Source organism: Pantherophis guttatus, chromosome 10 (assembly GCF_059756535.1).
Source record: "Pantherophis guttatus breed Tessera chromosome 10, ASM5975653v1, whole genome shotgun sequence".
In the NCBI taxonomy this organism is placed as follows: Eukaryota; Metazoa; Chordata; class Lepidosauria; order Squamata; family Colubridae; genus Pantherophis; species Pantherophis guttatus.
This window is the reverse complement of record NC_142072.1, coordinates 4,112,855-4,131,601: the sequence shown is the minus strand read 5'-3', so window position 1 is coordinate 4,131,601 and position 18,747 is coordinate 4,112,855. Positions and strand designations below refer to the sequence as shown.

The 18,747-nt window shown below is 45.4% G+C and overlaps 1 protein-coding gene across 2 annotated transcripts in view; it reads right to left on the bottom strand.

Annotated features, from left to right (window-relative positions):
* BCAM (basal cell adhesion molecule (Lutheran blood group)) overlaps positions 1-18,747 on the bottom strand; it is a 95,161-nt gene that overhangs the window by 19,122 nt on the left and 57,292 nt on the right. For both annotated transcript variants that reach the window (XM_087876271.1, XM_087876270.1), the window contains one exon: positions 367-494. In XM_087876271.1, the coding sequence (XP_087732397.1) occupies positions 367-468 (102 nt within the window). In that variant the 5' untranslated portion in view covers positions 469-494. The remainder of the gene's footprint in view (positions 1-366; positions 495-18,747) is intronic.

Genomic DNA, 18,747 nt, shown 5'->3' with positions numbered 1-18,747 from the left:
GAGGGGCCAATCATCTCCAAGCCTTACTCCCAAGTCGACCCTGTTTTCTTAATTGTTCTTGTCTTCTGGCAGCTCTGCACATGCGCGCACTGGGAACCGGCTCCTGCTGTTTTTCTGCCTCGCTGATGTCAGACACCGGAGACTCCGGAGGCAGCACATATCTATCAGATGGCCTTGGCCCCATCTCTGCCTCCGATGCAGAGCCCTCATCCGAGCTTTCCCCAGCCCCCAGGACTGGCCCAAGTTCCTCCCCAACCTCCTCACTGTCTGACTCTATTGCCAGTTTTGCTGGCTGCCGGCAGGCCACAATACCATGATCCTGACACTGCCATGCCCTCTTCTCCTTGGCAAACCCAAAATACTCACAGTAAACCATTCTACCAGGAAGTAATCCTGCTCTTCCATCATTGTGTAAGGGCATAAAATGGGCACCCGCTGGCCCATAACCACCTCCATCTTGGCTACCATAGACACGTGGACCTTCGCCTGGCATCCTGCAGGGGAGAAGAAAGGACCATCAGAAGGACTCAACAAACATCAGAAGACTTCAGGAGATCCTTGCTTGGCCAAGAAAGTCCTCTAGAAGTGTTACTCAAAGTCCAGCTCTGGCTGGCATGAAGGCCTTCCAGATATCTTGTGACAGGATCACCAACTGCTTCCTATGCTTGGTTCCTATTGCTTCTTTCCCTGACTTGATTCCTTCCTTGACTGGAGCACCCCTTCAGATGACCAGGTTAGACTCCGAGACAGTCAGCAGCCAAGCAAGACCTCAGTTGACCTAACCTGGTCCTTCTGCTTCATTTGGATCAAGTTTTCAATGCTGCTGCCTTAGGAATCTTTCAGGCAATGAAAAGCTTAGAAAGCTACCCCACTGCTGTGGTTACTATAATCCAAGGAAGTTTGGATCAGGAGAAGCAAAGCCGGTTGTCACTTTTTTCAAAGCTATTGTTAATGTCGAGTGTTCGCTAAACAAACAGTTATAAGACGAGGACTACCTGTAATTCCCCAGCCAGCATTTAAAATGGCCAAAGTTGACAAACACTGCTCTAAATTCTGCATATATCGAAAGTAAATAGTGAAGTCTGTCCTTCCTCACAGAGACGATAAGACCGTACATTTTTCCACGTTAAAAAAAAAGAAAAGTTCCCTTTTTGTTCTGCTAAGTTTTGGATTCGCAGCCAATTCATTCCCAAACGTGCAAACTGCCCCCATTTTCTGTCCTCCTCGCCTGTCGGGACATTGCAGCCGAAAAGCTAGCTTGCCTTCCCAGCCTTTGTAGCTGGAGAGTAACATCAGCTTCCTTTCCTTCAGTCTTGCTAAAAAATATCTCTGCTGCAAAGGCCGGTCCAGTTAAAGAACCCAGTCATCTTTAAATGGAAAATGCACATCATTTTATTCCGCATGCATTCCCTTTGCAACAGAAAGCCACATCCTTTGCAATGTCGGGTTCTCCATTCAAAAGGCCGGTGCGCGCCGCCAAAACCCTTCAATTTTTTCAGCTTGCACAAATCAAGCGATCCAAGATTTGGTGCTGCCCCCAGCGGTAGCCACTGCTCAGTTTACAGGATGTCAGAAATGGGAATGCAGACAAATATAGATTAAATTAAAATGAAGTTATTATATGAATTGCAATTCAATGCAGTTACTCCAGATGACAAGACAATTTGGTACCTGTTCAAACTTATCTATCTATCTATCTATCTATCTATCTATCTATCTATCTATCTATCTATCTATCATCTATCTACCTACCTACCTACCTGCCATCCATCCATCCACCCATACATGGCTCTCTCTCTCCCTTTCTCTCTCATCTATCATCCAGTCATCTGCCATCCCTCAATCCATTGCCCTCTATCTATCTCTATCTGTCTATCTATCTATCTACCTACCTACCTACCTACCTGATATGTATACCTATCTCTTTATCTATCTGTCTGCCTACCTACCTACCTACCTATCATCTCTCTATCTCTCTATCCATCCATCCATCTATCCGTCTTTCTTTCTTTCTTTCCATCTATCTATCTATCTATCTATCTATCTACCTACCTACCTACCATCTATCTATCTCTCTATCCATCCATCCATCTATCCATCTTTCTTTCTTTTTCTTTCTATCTATCTATCTATCTATCTATCTATCTATCTATCTACCTACCTACCTGCTGATATGTATACCTATCTCTTTATCTATCTGTCTGCCTACCTACCTACCTACCTACCTACCTATCATCCATCTATCTATCTATCTATCTATCTATCTATCTATCTATCTATCTACCTACCTACCTACCTACCTACCTGCTGATATGTATACCTATCTCTTTATCTGTCTGCCTACCTACCTACCTACCTACCTATCATCCATCTATCTATCTATCTATCTATCTATCTATCTATCTATCTATCTACCTACCTACCTACCTACCTACCTACCTACCTACCTACCTGCTGATATGTATACCTATCTCTTTATCTATCTGTCTGCCTACCTACCTACCTATCATCCATCCATCTATCTGTCTATCTATCTATCTATCTATCTATCTATCTATCTATCTATCTATCCTCTCTCTCTTTATCTATCTTCCCCGTTTCCCCTAAAATAAGACATTCCGTGATAATAAATCCAATCAGGCTTTTGAGCATATGCGCTAAAATAAGCCCCCCTGAAAATAAGCCCTCCCCAAGAATATTTAAATGCATGCACAGCTGGTCCCCACCATTTCCTCTGGTTAGGTTTAGGGAGAGAGCTGGAAATCAGGTAAGGAGCCCCGTCTTGTTCCACGCGCCCCAAAATAATAATATCTCCTTGAAAATAAGGCCAAGCGCTTATTCTGGGGTTCAAAAAAAATATAAGACAGGGTCTTATTTTTGGGAAAACATGGTAGTTTCTACACCACCCACCTCACCTAAGAGACTCTGAGCAGTTTACAAATAACATCATAAAATAGTACAAAAACGTGACACAATTAAAAACCACCCGTTTTTAAAAACAAATTAAAAGCACAGTTAAAAGCACAGTTAAAAACAGTAACCATCGTTTCCTTGGGCAAATAGAAAGGTAAAGGTAAAGGTTCCCCTCGCACATATGTGCTAGTCGTTCCCGACTCTAGGGGGCGGTGCTCATCTCTGCTTCAAAGCCGAAGAGCCAGCGCTGTCCGAAGACGTCTCCGTGGTCATGTGGCCGGCATGACTCAACGCCAAAGGCGCACGAAACGCTGTTCCCTTCCCACCAAAGGTGGTCCCTGTTTTTCTACTTGCATTTTTTAAGTGCTTTTGAACTGCTAGGTTGGCAGAAGCTCACCCCATTACGCCGCAGGACTAGGGATTCGAACCGCTAAACTGCCAACCTTTCAATCGACAAGCTCAGTGTCTTAGCCCCTGAGCCACCAGGTCCCTTGGGCAAATAGGAGGCTATAAAACAAGTCATTTCTTTCCAGTCAAACACAATTCTTCCTGGCTTCCAGGCCCATGCACTTGGCATTGTTTTCTTTCAGGATGCTGTCTTGTTTTTCCAAGATCACCTGCATTTTGGGATTTCCTTGTGGTCTCTCATCCAAGAGTTAACTAGCTTTTTAAAAAAAAAAAAAAAGTTCAGCCAAGGCCAGTCCAAATTTCTAGGCTTTCACTTTTAAGGGCTTGAAAAAGAAAAGGAAAGAAGGTCTTAATTTTAGCCAGGCTTAAAAATTGCATCCAAACGAACGTGATGGCCAAATGGTCGGATGGACTTGTTTAAAATCTTCTCTTCTGGACTGTGGAAATGGGCAGAATTCTGTACGGTGACAAGTATTCCCCAAATGCTTTGAAGGCAGAGCGTATGATCCTGCAGGCCTCCAAACCGTAAGAGAAAGAAACTTCTGTCTTTTTTTTTTTTCCCCTCTTCTGGATGTGGTAAACTCCGGCAAATTCACTCCAGCCCAGCCAACATCCTTCCCCTTTCTCCTATATACAATGTCAGACAGTTACTATATGCCCCTGGCCCCTCTTAAGGCAATCTTGAATAAATATGTGCTGGGATGGAGGGGCGGGAGGGGGGGGGCAGGAGAAAAATAAAGCAGCTCTTTGCCTCTGCGGCCGTGGGGGGGGGGCAAAGGGGGGGGGAGGAAAATCCAGGATATAAAAGGCCACCGCAGCAGCCGAGCAAGGAGCAGCTGCTTGAGATTCCAGGCTGGCACCGAGGGCTTTGTTCCCAGATAAATCCCTCCAAATTGGGGTTGGGGGGGGAGCTGAGAGGAAGAGGAGGAGGGGGGGTCTGCTTTCATCTCCTGGTTGGATAGCAGGAAGGGGGATTCTCGCAAGGCAAGGTGCCCAGAAACTCCTCAGCGCCAGGGAACCAGCTGGCAAACTGAAGTGTGTGTGTATGGGGGGGGGGAGGGAGGGAGGGGAGAAAGATAGTGAAAGAGAGAAGAAAGAAAAAGAAAGACAGAGAAAGAGAGGAGAAAGAATAGAAAGAGAAAAGGAGAGAGAAATAGAGCAAATGAAAGAAAGAGAAAAAGAGAAAAAGAAAGAGAAAAAAGAAAAAGGGAGGGGGGAGGGAAGGAGGGAGAGAGGGAGAAGGAAAGGAGGAGGGAGGGAAGGAGGGAAGGAAGGTGAGGAGGGAGGGGAAGGAAGGAAGGAGGGAGGGAAGAAAAAAGGAAGGAAAGAAGAAGGGAGGAGAAAAGGAAGGAAGGAGGGAAGGAAGGTGAGGACGGAGGGAGGGAGGGAGGGAGGGAAGGAGGAAGGAAGGGAGGGAGGAAGAAAGGTGGGGATGGAGAAAGGGAAGGAGGGAGGGAGAAGGAAAGGAGGAGGGAGGGAGGGAAGGAAGGTGTGGAGGGGAGGGAAGGAAGAAGGAGGGAAGGAAGGAGGAAGGAGGGAAGGAAGGTGAGGACGGAGGGAGGGAGGGAGGGAGGGAAGGAGGAAAGAAGGAAGGGAGGGAGGAAGAAAGGTGGGGACGGAGAAAGGGAAGGAGGGAGGGAGAAGGAAGGGAGGAGGGAGGGAGGGAAGGAAGGTGTGGAGGGAAGGGGAGGAAGGAGGGAAGGAAGGAGGAAAGGAAGATGGGGATGGAGGAAGGGAAGGAGGGAGGGAGAGAGGAAGAAGGGAGGAGGGAGGGAGGGAAGGAAGGAAGGAAGGTGAGCAGGGAGGGGAAGGGAGGAGGAAGGAGGGAAGGAAGGGGGAGGGAGGAAGGAAGGAAGGTGGTGGGGGAGGGAAGGAGGGAGGGATGGCTCAGGAATTCTGGGAATTGAAGTCCACAAGTCATAAAAGGGCCATCGTTCTCCACCCCGGGATTAAAACATCCGCAGCCTTACTTTACTTCCCACCCAACTATCCCAAGACCTCAGAAGAGGAAGGTGAGAAGAGAGAATTGCATTTAAAACCTACCAGCCCTGAAAGACCAGGGAGGCCAAATCAAAATATGTTTCTTCCCAGCATTACTCAAATCGGAGCCACCTCTGAGTTTTAATACTCCATGAAGCCCTGCGGCAAGAGATGTGCAAGCGGCTGAGAGATACCCAGTGAACGATTTTAGTTGCAAATATCCCCTCGCAAATATTCCCATCCCTAGGAATTTCTTCATCCGTGTCGCAAAGAGGGTGTCTCAACCTCGGCAACTTCGAGCGGACTTCGACTCCCAGAATTCCCCAGGCAGCCATCTTGCTGAGTTGAGAAACGCTATCCTACTACTGTATTCTGACTTGAAAAGAAGAAAAGTTTTAGTTGCAAGTATTCTCTCTCAATCTTTCCATCCTGGGGCTTATTTTTGGTGAATTCTTCTATTTCAAATTCAGCCACTTTAAGATGGGTGGACTTCAACTCCCAGAATTCCCCAGGCAGCCATGCTGGCTGGGGAATTCTGGGAGCTGAAGTCCACCAGTCATTGTGGTCACGAATAAAATTCTCTTTTATTCTGACTTGGAGAGGAGAAAGATTTTAGTTACAAATGTTCTTTCACAGTCTTCCCACATTTTTGGGGTTGGGGTGGGGGTTGAATTCTTCTATTGCAACGTGCCTCAAACCTCAATAATTTGAAAATGGCTGGAGACTTGGCTGGCTGGGGAATTCTGGGAGTTGAAGTCCACCGGTGGCCGAGATTGAGAAACATAATTCTATTCTGATGTAAGAGAGAGGAAGGGCACCCTTGAAAGCATTCAAGGTTGCTGCTAAAAACAGCTTCCTTGCGAGAATTTTAGTTTGTGTTCTGACATCCTGTGTTTGGGATAGATAAACTCTGTAGGCAGAACATTTTGGGGGGGGGGTTGTCTCTTGTGGGCATGACACCCCCCCCCAAAAAAAATGTTCTGCCTACAAAATTTATCTATCCCAAACACAGGATGTCAGAACACAAGATCCTAATGCTTCGATTATAATCCTTGGTAGTACAGTGGTCTAAGGCACCCTGTTATTAAGCTGTTTATTAAGACCAGCTGCCTGCAATTACTGCAGGTTCGAATCTCACCAGGCTCAAGGTTGACTCAGCCTTCCATCCTTTCTAAGGTAGGTAAATTGAGGACCCAGTTTGTGGGGGCAATAAGCTGACTTTGTATAAATATACAAAAGAATGAAAGCTATTGCTTAACGCATTGTAAGCCGCCCTGAGTCTCCGGAGAAGGGCGGCATATAAATCAAATTAAAAAAAAAAAAATCCTGACCCAAAATACGATTTCCCCATCCCCTTCCCAAGGTGATCAGCGAAATTGCTCTCTGCCAATCCAGACATCCTGTTTTAGCATCTTTATTTATATCTACAATGGTTGTAGTTACAACCATTCTTTTAGGGACCGTTCGAAGTTAACGATGGCACTGAAAAAAACGAGACTAAGTTATGACTGTTGCAGCATCCCCACAATCCAAATTCGGAACACAGAATAAACCTGACTTACATTCAGGATGCTTGCAATATCCCGGGTTTAAGAGATTTCAAGAAGCAGAGGAAGTTGGGTCACGAGAAGGAAAGGAAAAAAAAAAAGAGAGAGAAACTTGCAACCTTAAAAAACAGTGTGAAAAAAAAAAAAACACCCTTGGCCCGAAGTTCTCGGCAGAAGAGGAAAATTGAGTAAAAGAAGGAATTGAGAAAGAACTTTCGGCCTCTTTTCCCCCTCTTTGCAGGTTAAGACATGCTGAATGCAAAAAAAACCAACCGATGCCTCGAAGCCAGTAGCCGGCCGGGAAATTCTGGGAGTTGATGGCCACATATCTTATAGTTGCTGTGCTTGAGGAAAAAACTGTTCTAAGCCGACACAGAAGGATGCCATGCATTCCATTCGGCCTCCCACCCCTCAGCCCTCTTTTTCCTTTCAATTGAAGGCTATTCTCAATGCACAGAAGCTAGCTGGAGGCTTCTCGGCAGTCAGAATTCAAGGGAGCATTTTTTGAACTTCCCTGGTTGCAAGCTTTCGGCAAGGAGATGATAACCAGGAGCAGCTGGTTATCATCTGTTCGAAATTTGATTTTTCCTAGCTCCAGATCTGGAGGAGGAGGAGGAGAAGAAGAGAAAGAGAAGGAGGATAGAGACAAACAAGGGAAAGAAGAGGAGGAGGGATGAAGGAGAAGGGATGGAGGAGGAGGAAGGTGGGAAAGGAGAAAGGGAGGAGGAGGGATAAAGGAGAAGGGATGGAGAAGGAGAAGGATGGGAAGGAGAAAGGGAGGAGAGGGAAGGAGAAGGAGGAGGAGGAGGAGGAGGAGGAGGAGGAGGAGGAGGAGGAGGAGGAGAAGAAGAAGAAGAAGAAGAAGAAGAAGAAGAAGAAGAAGAAGAAGAAGAAGAAGAAGAAGAAGAAGAAGAAGAAGAAGAAGAAGAAGAAGAAGAAGAAATAATTCCCTAAAGTCTTAGAGGTTTTAAATCTTCTCTTCCAGTTGTTCGGGTTAGGCCCACAGCCCAAAGCCCCCACCCCAATCCCCATTCCCTCCCCCTTGATTATTTATTTCCTTCTAGCAGTACCAGATTACCCCACCATTTAAGGGCCTCGTGCATCTAAAAGGCAGCCTGGATAGATTGAATTTTAAAAGTTAGCCCCGTTACAATTCGGCTCAATTTTGTTTTCAGCTCCTTACCATAGTTTCAAATAATTTCGGTGGGTTGTTTAGATCTGAACGGACACCTCTTGATATGGTCACCCGCTGGCTCCAATATATCCCTGTGGGTAGCCCTTGATTTACAACTGTTCATTTAGTGACCATTCACAGTTACAACGGCACTGGGGGGAGGGAAAGTCCCCTGTATTGTCTTGTTTGTTTGTTTTCCATGGTGAGTCACCTTGGAGTCTGGTAGCGTTTGGATAGATAGATAGATAGATGGATGGATGGATGGATGGATGGATAGATAGAGATGATAGATAGATAGAGATGATAGACAGAGATGATAGATAAATAGATAGATAGATAGAGATGATAAATAGATAGAGATGATAGATAGATAGATAGATAGATAGATAGATAGATAGATGGATGGATGGATGGATGGATGGATGGATGGATGGATGGATGGATGGATGGATGGATAGAGATGATAGAGATGATAGACAGAGATGATAGATAAATAGATAGATAGATAGATAGATAGATAGATAGAGATGATAAATAGATAGAGATGATAGATAGATAGATAGATAGATAGATAGATAGATAGATAGATAGATAGATAGGATAAATAGATAGAGATGATAGATAGATAGATAGATAGATAGATAGATAGATAGATAGATGGATGGATGGATGGATAGATAGAGATGATAGACAGAGATGATAGATAAATAGATAGATAGATAGAGATGATAAATAGATAGAGATGATAGATAGATAGATAGATGGATGGATGGATGGATAGATAGAGATGATAGATAGATAGAGATGATAGACAGAGATGATAGATAAATAGATAGATAGATAGATAGATAGATAGATAGATAGATAGATAGAGATGATAAATAGATAGAGATGATAGATAGATAGATAGATAGATAGATAGATAGATAGATAGATGGATAGATATAGATGATATATATATATTTGATAAATAGATGATAGATAGATAGATGGATATAGATGATAGATAGATATAGATGATAGAGATGATAGATAGATAAATAGATAGATAGATAGATAGATAGATAGATAGATAGATAGATGATAGATAGACAGACAGACAGATGATAGAAAAATGAATATCTGGATGGATGGATGGATGGATATCTAATCCATATTAGATAATCCATATGGATTAGATAGATATAGACAGACAGACATGATAGATAAATAAGGGAATGGATTGATAGATAGATAGATAGATAGATAGATAGATAGATAGATAGATAGATAGACAGACAGACAGACAGACGGACGGACGGACGGACGGACCCAGAAAGAACAAATCGTGAGCACAAACACACAAAATGAAGAATTCTTTTGCAAACTAACTGAAAACGGCCCAGCTTTCTCCAGCCCCCAAGGCTTTCTGGCTTAACCGAGGCTTCTTTAAGCCACTTAAGGGAAGGTCTTATTCCACAACAAACACGCCTCCCGCCCCCCCCCCAATGGAAAATGCACAAAGGCAGTTGTGGAAATGTTGCAATTATGCAATGCAATATGTCTCGGGGGGCACCAGTTTCACACACAAACCTCCCCCCCCCAGAGCTCATCTAAATTATATGCAGATGAGGTTAATTATGCATAAACAGCTGCAGGTTAGCTTTTTGCTAATGTGGCAGCCTAAGCTGATTCCAGGCTGCTGCAGTGGACGGCTATCATAAATTTAATGAAACCAACATGAGCCATCTGAAACCGTCAAGGCCAAATCCAGAGCCAAGATTCGTTATTTGAAGGGGGTTTTTTTTTTCCCCCTTACTGCTTCCTGGTTATAGTCCGTCCAAAAAAATAATAATAATGATCTCCAATAGAACCACTTTAAAAAAAAGTTACATGTAGAAATCAGTTGGTTTTTTTACACCAAAAAAAGATTTTGCAGATTATAGTCCAATAACAGGGGTCTTCGACCTTGGCAACTTTAAGCCTGGAGGACTTCAACTCCCAGAATACCCCAGCCAGTTTTGCCAACTTCACCTGGCATGCAGGAAAATGTGCTTTCAGGTAATAGCAATACCTGGTTGAACTCGGAAGCTAAGTAGGACTGGGTCTGGTTGACGTTTGGGTGGGAGATTAGCAGGAAACACTGGAGGCAGAAGTTAAACTGGAAAATAATTGGAGAGCCGGTTTGGTGTAGTGGTTAAGGGGCGGGGCTGGAAACCAGGAGCCTGGGAGTTCTAGTCCGGCTTTGGGCATGAAAGCTGCGGAGTGACTTTGAACCAATCACCAGGAAGTCGTGAGTTCTAGTCCCACCTCAGGCACGAAAACTGGCTGGTGATTTTGGGCCAATCACCAGGAGACTGGGAGTTCTAGTTCTGCCTTAACTATGAAAGCCGGCTGGGGGACTTTGGGCCAATCACCAGGTGACAGTGAGTTCCAGTCGCACCTTAGACATGAAAGCTGACTGGGGGATTTTGGGCCAATCACCAGGAGATGGTGAGTTCTAGTCCCTCTTTAGGCACAACTGGCTGGTGACTTTGGGTCACTCACAAGAAGACCAATCACCAATAGATGGTGAATTCTAGTCCAGCCTTAGGCATGAAAGCAACTGGGTGACTTTGAGCCAATCACCAGGACACGGTGAGTTCTAGTCCCGCCTTGGCCATGAAAGCCAGCTAGGTGACTTTGGGCCAATCACCAGGACACGGTGAGTTCTAGTCCCGCCTTGGCCATGAAAGCCAGCTAGGTGACTTTGGGCCAATCACCAAGACACGGTGAGTTCTAGTCCCGCCTTCGCCATGAAAGCCGCCTGTAGGACTTTAGACCAATCACAAGGAGGTGGTGAGTTTTAATCCTGCCTTAACATGAAAGCTGATTGGGTAACTTTGGGCCAACTCCCCCTCTTTTAGCCCAAACCACCTCACAAGGTTGTTGTTGTGGGGAAAATAGGAGGAGAAAAGAGCATGAGGTATGTTTGCCATCTTGAGTTATTTATAAAGTAATCAAGGCGGCATAAAAAAAAAATCGAAAAAATCTATTTTTTAAAATGGTAACTCCAAAGAACTTCAGCCTAAAGCAGGATTTGAAATTCAGCCAGGGCTTTGCTCTCCTTTCATCTCCTCCTCCAAAAAGGAGAAGACACATCAACAGCTCAACCTACAACAACTGTAGCTTCAAAAGAGATCTTGAGTACAGAAACAAAACTCCACCCGGATCCTTGAAAAACTGGGCTAAAGATAGATTTCCATTTGCGTGAATATTTGGAAAGGTTCTGCATTGTGAATATTCAGAACCAAGGCCAAACATCTCTATGAAGTGGTGTTTTTTTTTTTAAAAAAAATAGGATTCTTCCTATCTTGCTTTGCAGGGTTGTGTCCTAAATTAGGATTTTTCCAGCTTGCCAATTTTAAGATGTGTGGACATCAAACTGCCAGAATTCCTGGGAGTTGAAGTCCACCAATCTTAAAGTTAACACAGTTATGCCCTAATGTTTTCACTCAGGAAATTCTCCTAAATTGATGCACTTGGAAGCTGGGATACAAAGGGAACCCCTTGATGCTCCTAAGTCTTAAAACCACGTTCTTATTTTCACTTTTTTAAAGCTTCCCTGAGTGGCTTTTTGAGTGAGGATCCATCCGTGCTGCCATCCTGCTTGATTTTCCTGGGAGCACCTGGCATTCCCTTTTCTTTAAAAAGTTCTCATTTTCCTCTGGCAATTTGGGTTTTCTCATCCTAGACCTGTGATAGCAAACCTTTTCGGCACCGAGTGTTGAAAAGGGAGCGTGCGCTCGTGCTCGTCTGGGCCGCAACCTGGAAGAGGAGCTGCCCAGGGTGCATACACGTTGTTAGGGTGTGTATAAAAAGTATTTGTTGCTTGTGCAACGAGCAGAGCAGAAACACACAGGGAAGGAGATAAACGTGCAGCTCGTGTGAGAAAAATACTTTATATACAAGATAATAAGCAGTCTCGGTGTAGGTAAAACAGTCCAAGGTCATAAACAGTAATATCAGTCCAGTAATTATCTTCCCTTACCAAAGCAAACAGACTTTAGTAACTCTTGGTATACAGTACCATATAACAATTCAGTCTAACACCAATCAGCAGAAAGACGCAGGAAGGAACAGGAACAGGAACAATCAGGAACAAAGAACGCTTCTCTGCGCTGCGTATTTATGCACTGTAGCCTAATTACAAGGTTCAGCAAACCCTGATTACGTGGCTCAGTTGTTTCTTAAAGAAACAGATATATTGCCTGACCAACAAGTTAGGAGTAAGCTACAAGCTGAACCTAACACACGTGCCCAAAAATGAACATGCATACTGGCCAGCTCCTCTTATGGGTTTCTCACATGCGTGTGCAACAATCAGCTGGCCAGTGAGCACATGCTCACGCAGGAAAATGGAAGACCAGCTCTTCCAGTTTCCTGCACTGCCGCACACCAAAAGGCCAGCTGATCGTCGCAAGAAACCCGCACCAGAAACCCAGAAGAGGAACAGGCGACGCCGTGCGTGCCAGGCGACATGGCTCTGTGTGCCACGTCAGGCACGCATGCCATAGGTTCGCCATCATTTTTTTTTTCTTTAATTTATATGCCGCCCTTCTCCAGAGACTCAGGGCTGCTTACAATGCGTTAAGCAATAGCCTTCATACTTTTGTATATTTATACAAAGTCAGCTTATTGCCCCCACAATCCGGGTCCTCATTTTACCTACCTTAGAAAGGATGGAAGGCTGAGTCAACCTTGAGCCTTGGCGAGATTCGAACTTGCAGTAATTGCAGGCAGCGGATGTTAATAACAGTGCTTTAGTCCACTGTACTACTAGTGATGGATAACCTTTTTGCCGTCGCGTGCCAAAAGCGTGGGGAGCGTGGGGGGGTCATGTGTGTGCATGCCCACACCCTTAATTCAATGACCCCCTCAACTCTCCCCCAGCTTTTGGCACGTAATGGCACGGTGGGTCCGATAGACCCATTTTCTGCCCTCCCCAGGCTCCAGAGGTTTTCTAGGAGTCTGGGCAAAAACAGCCTTCCCTACCCACCTGGAGGCTGGAAACAGCCTGTTTCCCGACTTCTGCTGAGACCGGAAGGCCCGAAAATCAGCTGGCTGGCACACGCATGTGCACTGGAGCTGAGCTAGGGCAATGCTCATGTGCCCACAGATATGGCTCTGTGTGCCAGCTGTGGCATGCGTGCCATAGGTTTCCCCATCACGGCCCTAGACTATCCTAAGGAAAAGTGGCACTTTTGATGAAGGGCACCATCGACTACATGAAATCTGGACACGAAAATGCGGCCATCGGAACGGCAAACACGCTCTTCGGACGATCCATGCGTCCCATGTGGAAACTTTGATTTGGAAAGAATGAGCTGGCAGTCTCTCTCTCGCCAAGGGAAACCCATTCCGGGTGGGAAAACGGCTGCACAAATCCCAACTGGCAAAGTGACACCGAGGTTATCCAGCCTCCGTGCCAATCAGCTTTGCACCTGGGTTGTAAAAGCAACCCGACTTGCAAGGTTCAACGAAAGGCCTTTCCCAAGATGAAAGCTTTCCGCCCAGTTTTCTCCAGTTTGCGCGACATCAATTTAAGCCGCCCTGCTGATAAAAGCCGGCTGAGCCGAATTTGCGTGTCCGTGACCGGGATGGTCTTTGTTCCTTTTTGCCCCAGGCTGGCCCACAAACAAACAAAAGCTGGCATTTGAGTTGGCCAAGGCTGGGTGGTTACCTCCTTCCCAGCCTTCTGGGTGGCCGAGCAAAAAAATGCATTTTGCACCCATGCCTGTGAAGCAAACTCAAGATGCCCCAGAAAGTTTTTGCCAAGATGCTGTGTCCGGTTACATGGTGGATGAGAGGCAGTTGACGGTGCTCAAAGAACGGCAGGCAGTCCTCGACTTACGACCGCACTTGAGCCCAAATTTTCTGTTGCTAAGTGAGACATTTAAGTGAGTTTTTGCCCCTTTCTTGGCACAGTTGTTAAGTGAAACCCCTGAATTTTGATCACGTAACTGTGGAGATGCTGCCACGGTCGTAAGTTCGAAAAATGGACACAAGTCACTTTTTTTCGGTGCCGTTGTAACTTCAAACGGTCACTAAATGAACTGTTGTAAATCGAGGACCAGCTGTATTTTTTAAAACTCGAGAAAGTGTTTCCTTCTGGCTTCCTGCAGGTGTGAAAGGGAAGGAACCTTCTGGTACAGGGAATCCTCGACTTACAAACATTCGTTTAACAACCATTCGAAGTTATAGTGGCACTGAAAAAAGGGACTTAAAAGTGTTTGTTGCAGCATCTCCAAAATCGTTTGATCAAAATTTGGGCACTTAGCAACCGGCACATATTTTACCATGTTTGAAGCATCCCGGGATTTACGTGATTACCATTTGCAACTTTCCCCGCCGGTTTCCGACATGCCGAGTCGGTAAGGGAGGCCGGATTTGCTTAGAGCCTTGATAGTACAGTGGTTTAGTGCACCCTGTTATTAACACAGCTGCCTGCAATTTCTGCTGGTTCGAATCTCTCCAAGGCTCAAGGTTGACTCAGCCTTCCATCCTTTCTAAGGTAGGTGAAATGAGGACCCAGTTTGTGGGGGCAATAAGCTGACTTTGTATAAAATATACAAAAAGGATGAAGGCTATTGCTTAACGCATTGTAAGCCGCCCTGAGTCTCCGGAGAAGGGCGGCATATAAATCAAATTAAAAAAAAAAAAAATGACCGCTGGATTCACTGAACAACTGCAAAGATTCGTTTACCAACCCCGGCGAATAAGGCCATAAAATTGGAGGCGACTCGCTTAAAAACCACTTCACGTAGCAATGGATATTCTGGTTCCAACTGCAGCCAACCTGTACGGCCCTGGTCCACAGATCACAATAAACTGGGATAATTTTAATAGCAGGGTTAACTGTAAACAAGTCATCGTAGCCTGGTTCCTGGATAACGTTGAGCCACGGACATTCAGTCGTCGTAGCGGGTCAAAAGTAGATAAACAAAGTGATATCTTAAGAGTTCTTTTTATATCAGACCACTATTATTAGTAACTTCAACCCTGAGAACAGTCTGTGAGATCCGCCTAAATTGGGGTTTATTACAGAGTGCCTGATATGTTACCATTCCAAGAATTCTTGAAATGACAGTTCAACTACTGTACAAAATAGTCTTCGACTTATAACCATTTATTTAGTGATTGTACGAAGTTACAACAGTGAAAAAAAGAGACTTACAAGCCCACACTTGGGATTCTCGCAGGATCCCGAGGGTCAAAATTTGGGTGCCGGCAGGTATTTAATATTTAACAATAACAGAGCTGGAAGGGATCCAACCCCCCTCTTTTCCTATTTACTTTTGCATTTTGTATCTTAGTTTATCTATTATATAACTCAATAAAAATGTTAAAACCCGAAAAATAAAAGCCAAAAGCCCTTCTTCCTTACTTATCGTATCCCACCAGCGAGCTTAATTCTAAACCCATCAGCAAAGACAGTTTGCATTTTGCAGACAAAGAAACGATTTTTATCTGGGTTGCCTGGGCCTGGGGGCCGCTTCCTGATTTTTTCCCCTTTTGTCTTGGCCAGGAGGTTTGTTTTTTTCCCTTGCATGCCAAATAGAAAAGACAGGTAGCTGAATAGCCTTCGGCACGGAAGGTCTGATATGAAATAAAATACTAAATAGGAGCTTCTCTGTTCTGGCCGAGGACTCCGTTGTGTATTTCTGTCTTTCGGAGGGTGGAGATTCTTTTGGAAATCCATAAAGGAGATATTGTTATCTAGCTACTATTCAGATACACCAGGGGGGAAAAACAGCAACGCTGAACATCTGAGGCCTTGCCCGGCAAGGTAATCCGGCCAATAATTATGCAACTGGAAGAATAAATCTACACCTCATTTGCAGCCGCAGAGTGTTAGTATACTACACTGTTTGTCAATATTGCAGCTAATAATTTCAAAATAAGGAGGAGAATTTTCAAGCAATTGGGCTGCAATGTTTAGGAGTCCGTTTGATTCACACATGCTTTTATTTTAATTGGCCATCCCATGCAGGTAGTCCTTGACTTATGACCACAATTGAGCCCCCACAAATTTATGTTGCTATGTGAGAAATGTGTGAAGTGAGTTTTGCCTCGTTTTGCGACTTTTCACATGACATGCAACAGTCATAAATGTGAGTCACTTGTCAAGCATCCAAAATGTAAATCACGTGACTGCACCGGGGGGGGGGGGAATGCTGCAACGGTCGTAAGTGCGAGGACTACTCATAAGTCCCTTTTTTTCAATACCATTTTAATTTCAAACGGTCACTAAACGGAAGGTTGCAATTAGAGGACTACCTGTATAGATGGTTTACACTCCTTGCTGAGAACCGATGATTCTAACCCTGATGCCATCTGGGTTCAAGTAGTCCTCGAATTGCAACCTTTCGTTTAGTGACCGTTTGAAATTAAAATGGCATTGAAAAAAAAGGGACTTATGAGCAGTCCTCGCATTTACGACCGTTGCAGCATTTTCCCCACGGTCACATGATCAAAATTCAAGCACTTGGTAACCAGCAAGGATTTATGATGACTGCAGTGTCCTGGAGACAACTGATCTCGATTTGTGATCATCCTGGCCAGTTTCTGACAAGCAAAGTCCATGGGGACACTGGATTGACTCACTACTGGATTGAGTTTGTTTAGTGACCATTTAAACATATAACGGCACTGAAAACAGTGACTTATGGCCATTTTCCACATTACAACCATTCCAGCAACCCCCATAGTCACGTGATGAAAATTCAGACGGTTGGCAACTGCTTCACATTTATGACCGTTGCAATGTCCCTGGGGTCATGTGATCTCCTTTTTCGACCTTCGGAACAAGCCAAGTCAGCGGGGAAGCCAGATTCACTTAACAACCGGGTTCCTAACTTATCCACTGCGCCGATTCACTTAACGACGGTGGGCAAGAAAGGTCGCGAAACGGGGCAAAATTCGCCTCACAAATGTCTCGCTTAACAACATAAACCCTGGTTCCAATTGTGGTCGTAAGCGGAGGACTCTCTGGGTTTGGTATCTGCATTTGTCTTCTGCACCGGCATTGTTAGTTTAGCAAAGCAGGCGGAGATGGGCACACCTGAGCCCAGCCATCACTGATTCCCCCAAGCAGCCTGGGTCCAGGCTGCCGATTGTCCTCCAGGCCACCCCTGATGGGGAAGATGAAGGGGAGTGACAGGTCAGCCTTATTAGCAGAGGTCCTGCTGAACAGGGGGCCAGACTGGTGACAGCTGGGCTGGAGGACGATCCCATCCCATAGAAACATCAACCCTTCCCTCCTCACAGCTTCAACAGACTGGCCATAATGGCATAGAGGCTTTTTGGCCTACATCATATTGGCTGGGGAATTCTGGGAGTTGAAGTTCTATTCACTTCAGGTTTGGATACCAGAGCCAGTTTGGTCTAAAGGTAAAGGTTCCCCTCGCACATATGTGCTGGTCGTTCCTGACTCTAGGGGGCGGTGCACATCTCCGTTTCCAAGCCGAAGAGCCAGCACTGTCCAAAGACATCTCCGGGGTCATGTGCCCGGCATGACTCAACGCCAAAGGCGCACGGAGCGCTGTTCCCTTCCCACCAAAGGTGGTCCCTATTTTTCTACTTGCATTTTTTAAGTGCTTTCGAACTGCTAGGTTGGCAGAAGCTGGGAGAAGTAACAGGAGCTCACCCCGTTACGCCGCAGCACTAGGGATTCGAACCGCTGAACTGCCGACCTTTCGATCGACAAGCCCAGCGTCTTAGCCACTGAGCGTCCTTTTGGTCTAGAAAGGTTAAAAAAAATCAGGCTAAAAAACCAGGAGACTGTGAGTTCTAGTACTGCCTTAGGCATAAAAGCTCGGTGGGTGACTTTGGGCCGATCGCCAGGAGACAGTGAGTTGTAGTCTTGCCTTAGCCATCAAAGCCGGCTGGGTGACTTTGAGCCAATCACCAGGAGATGGGGAATTCTAGTTCAAGTCCAGTTCCACAACTGAAGAAGCTTCTTGGATGAGAAGTGAAACGTTTTGAAAGGGGGGTGGGGAGGGCAAGAAAATCCAGTTGCCTTTTGGAAGAACACCTATGGGACTTTCACCACAAACAAACACACACACACACACAGGATAATGAGACCACTCATTGTTGTTATTGTTGTTGTTATCATTTGATAACAACCAAAATGCACCGCGCAGTTGAGAAAAACTAGAATTTGCAAAGGGCCCACAAAATAGACACGGCCAGACAAGACAGTCCCAACCTAGAAAGAAGAAGTGCTAAACATTTCTTCACCGGGCGATGGAAGAAAACAATTTTGTCACACCTACAAAACAATGAAGAAACCGCTGTTGGGAAAGGGGCGGAAAAAATCCCGAGGTAGCGAGTTCTCAAGCTTTCGCGGTGATGCTGACACCAACACCCACCCCGCCATAAAAATGAGAAATAAATTGGCGGGACCGATCCCTGCCCCGTGAATAAAACTCAACAGTTTATGCTTAAGGGGCGAGAAATAAAGACAACAGTTTTCTCTGCCTGTTTGCACTCTAATCCCCGTATCATGGGATTCGCCAAGGTTGTGTTATTGCGAGGGCCTGCTGGCGCTTGTGCAGGCAACACAAAAGCGCCTAGCCCGTTCTCTAGCGTTGACAGCAGTTCTGACTCTGCCTGCGTCAGGCTGATTTAACTTTAAGAAAACATCGGTGACCTTCCGCTAAGTTGTTTGCAACTCCGAGGAGGTCCCATCGCACCAGCTGA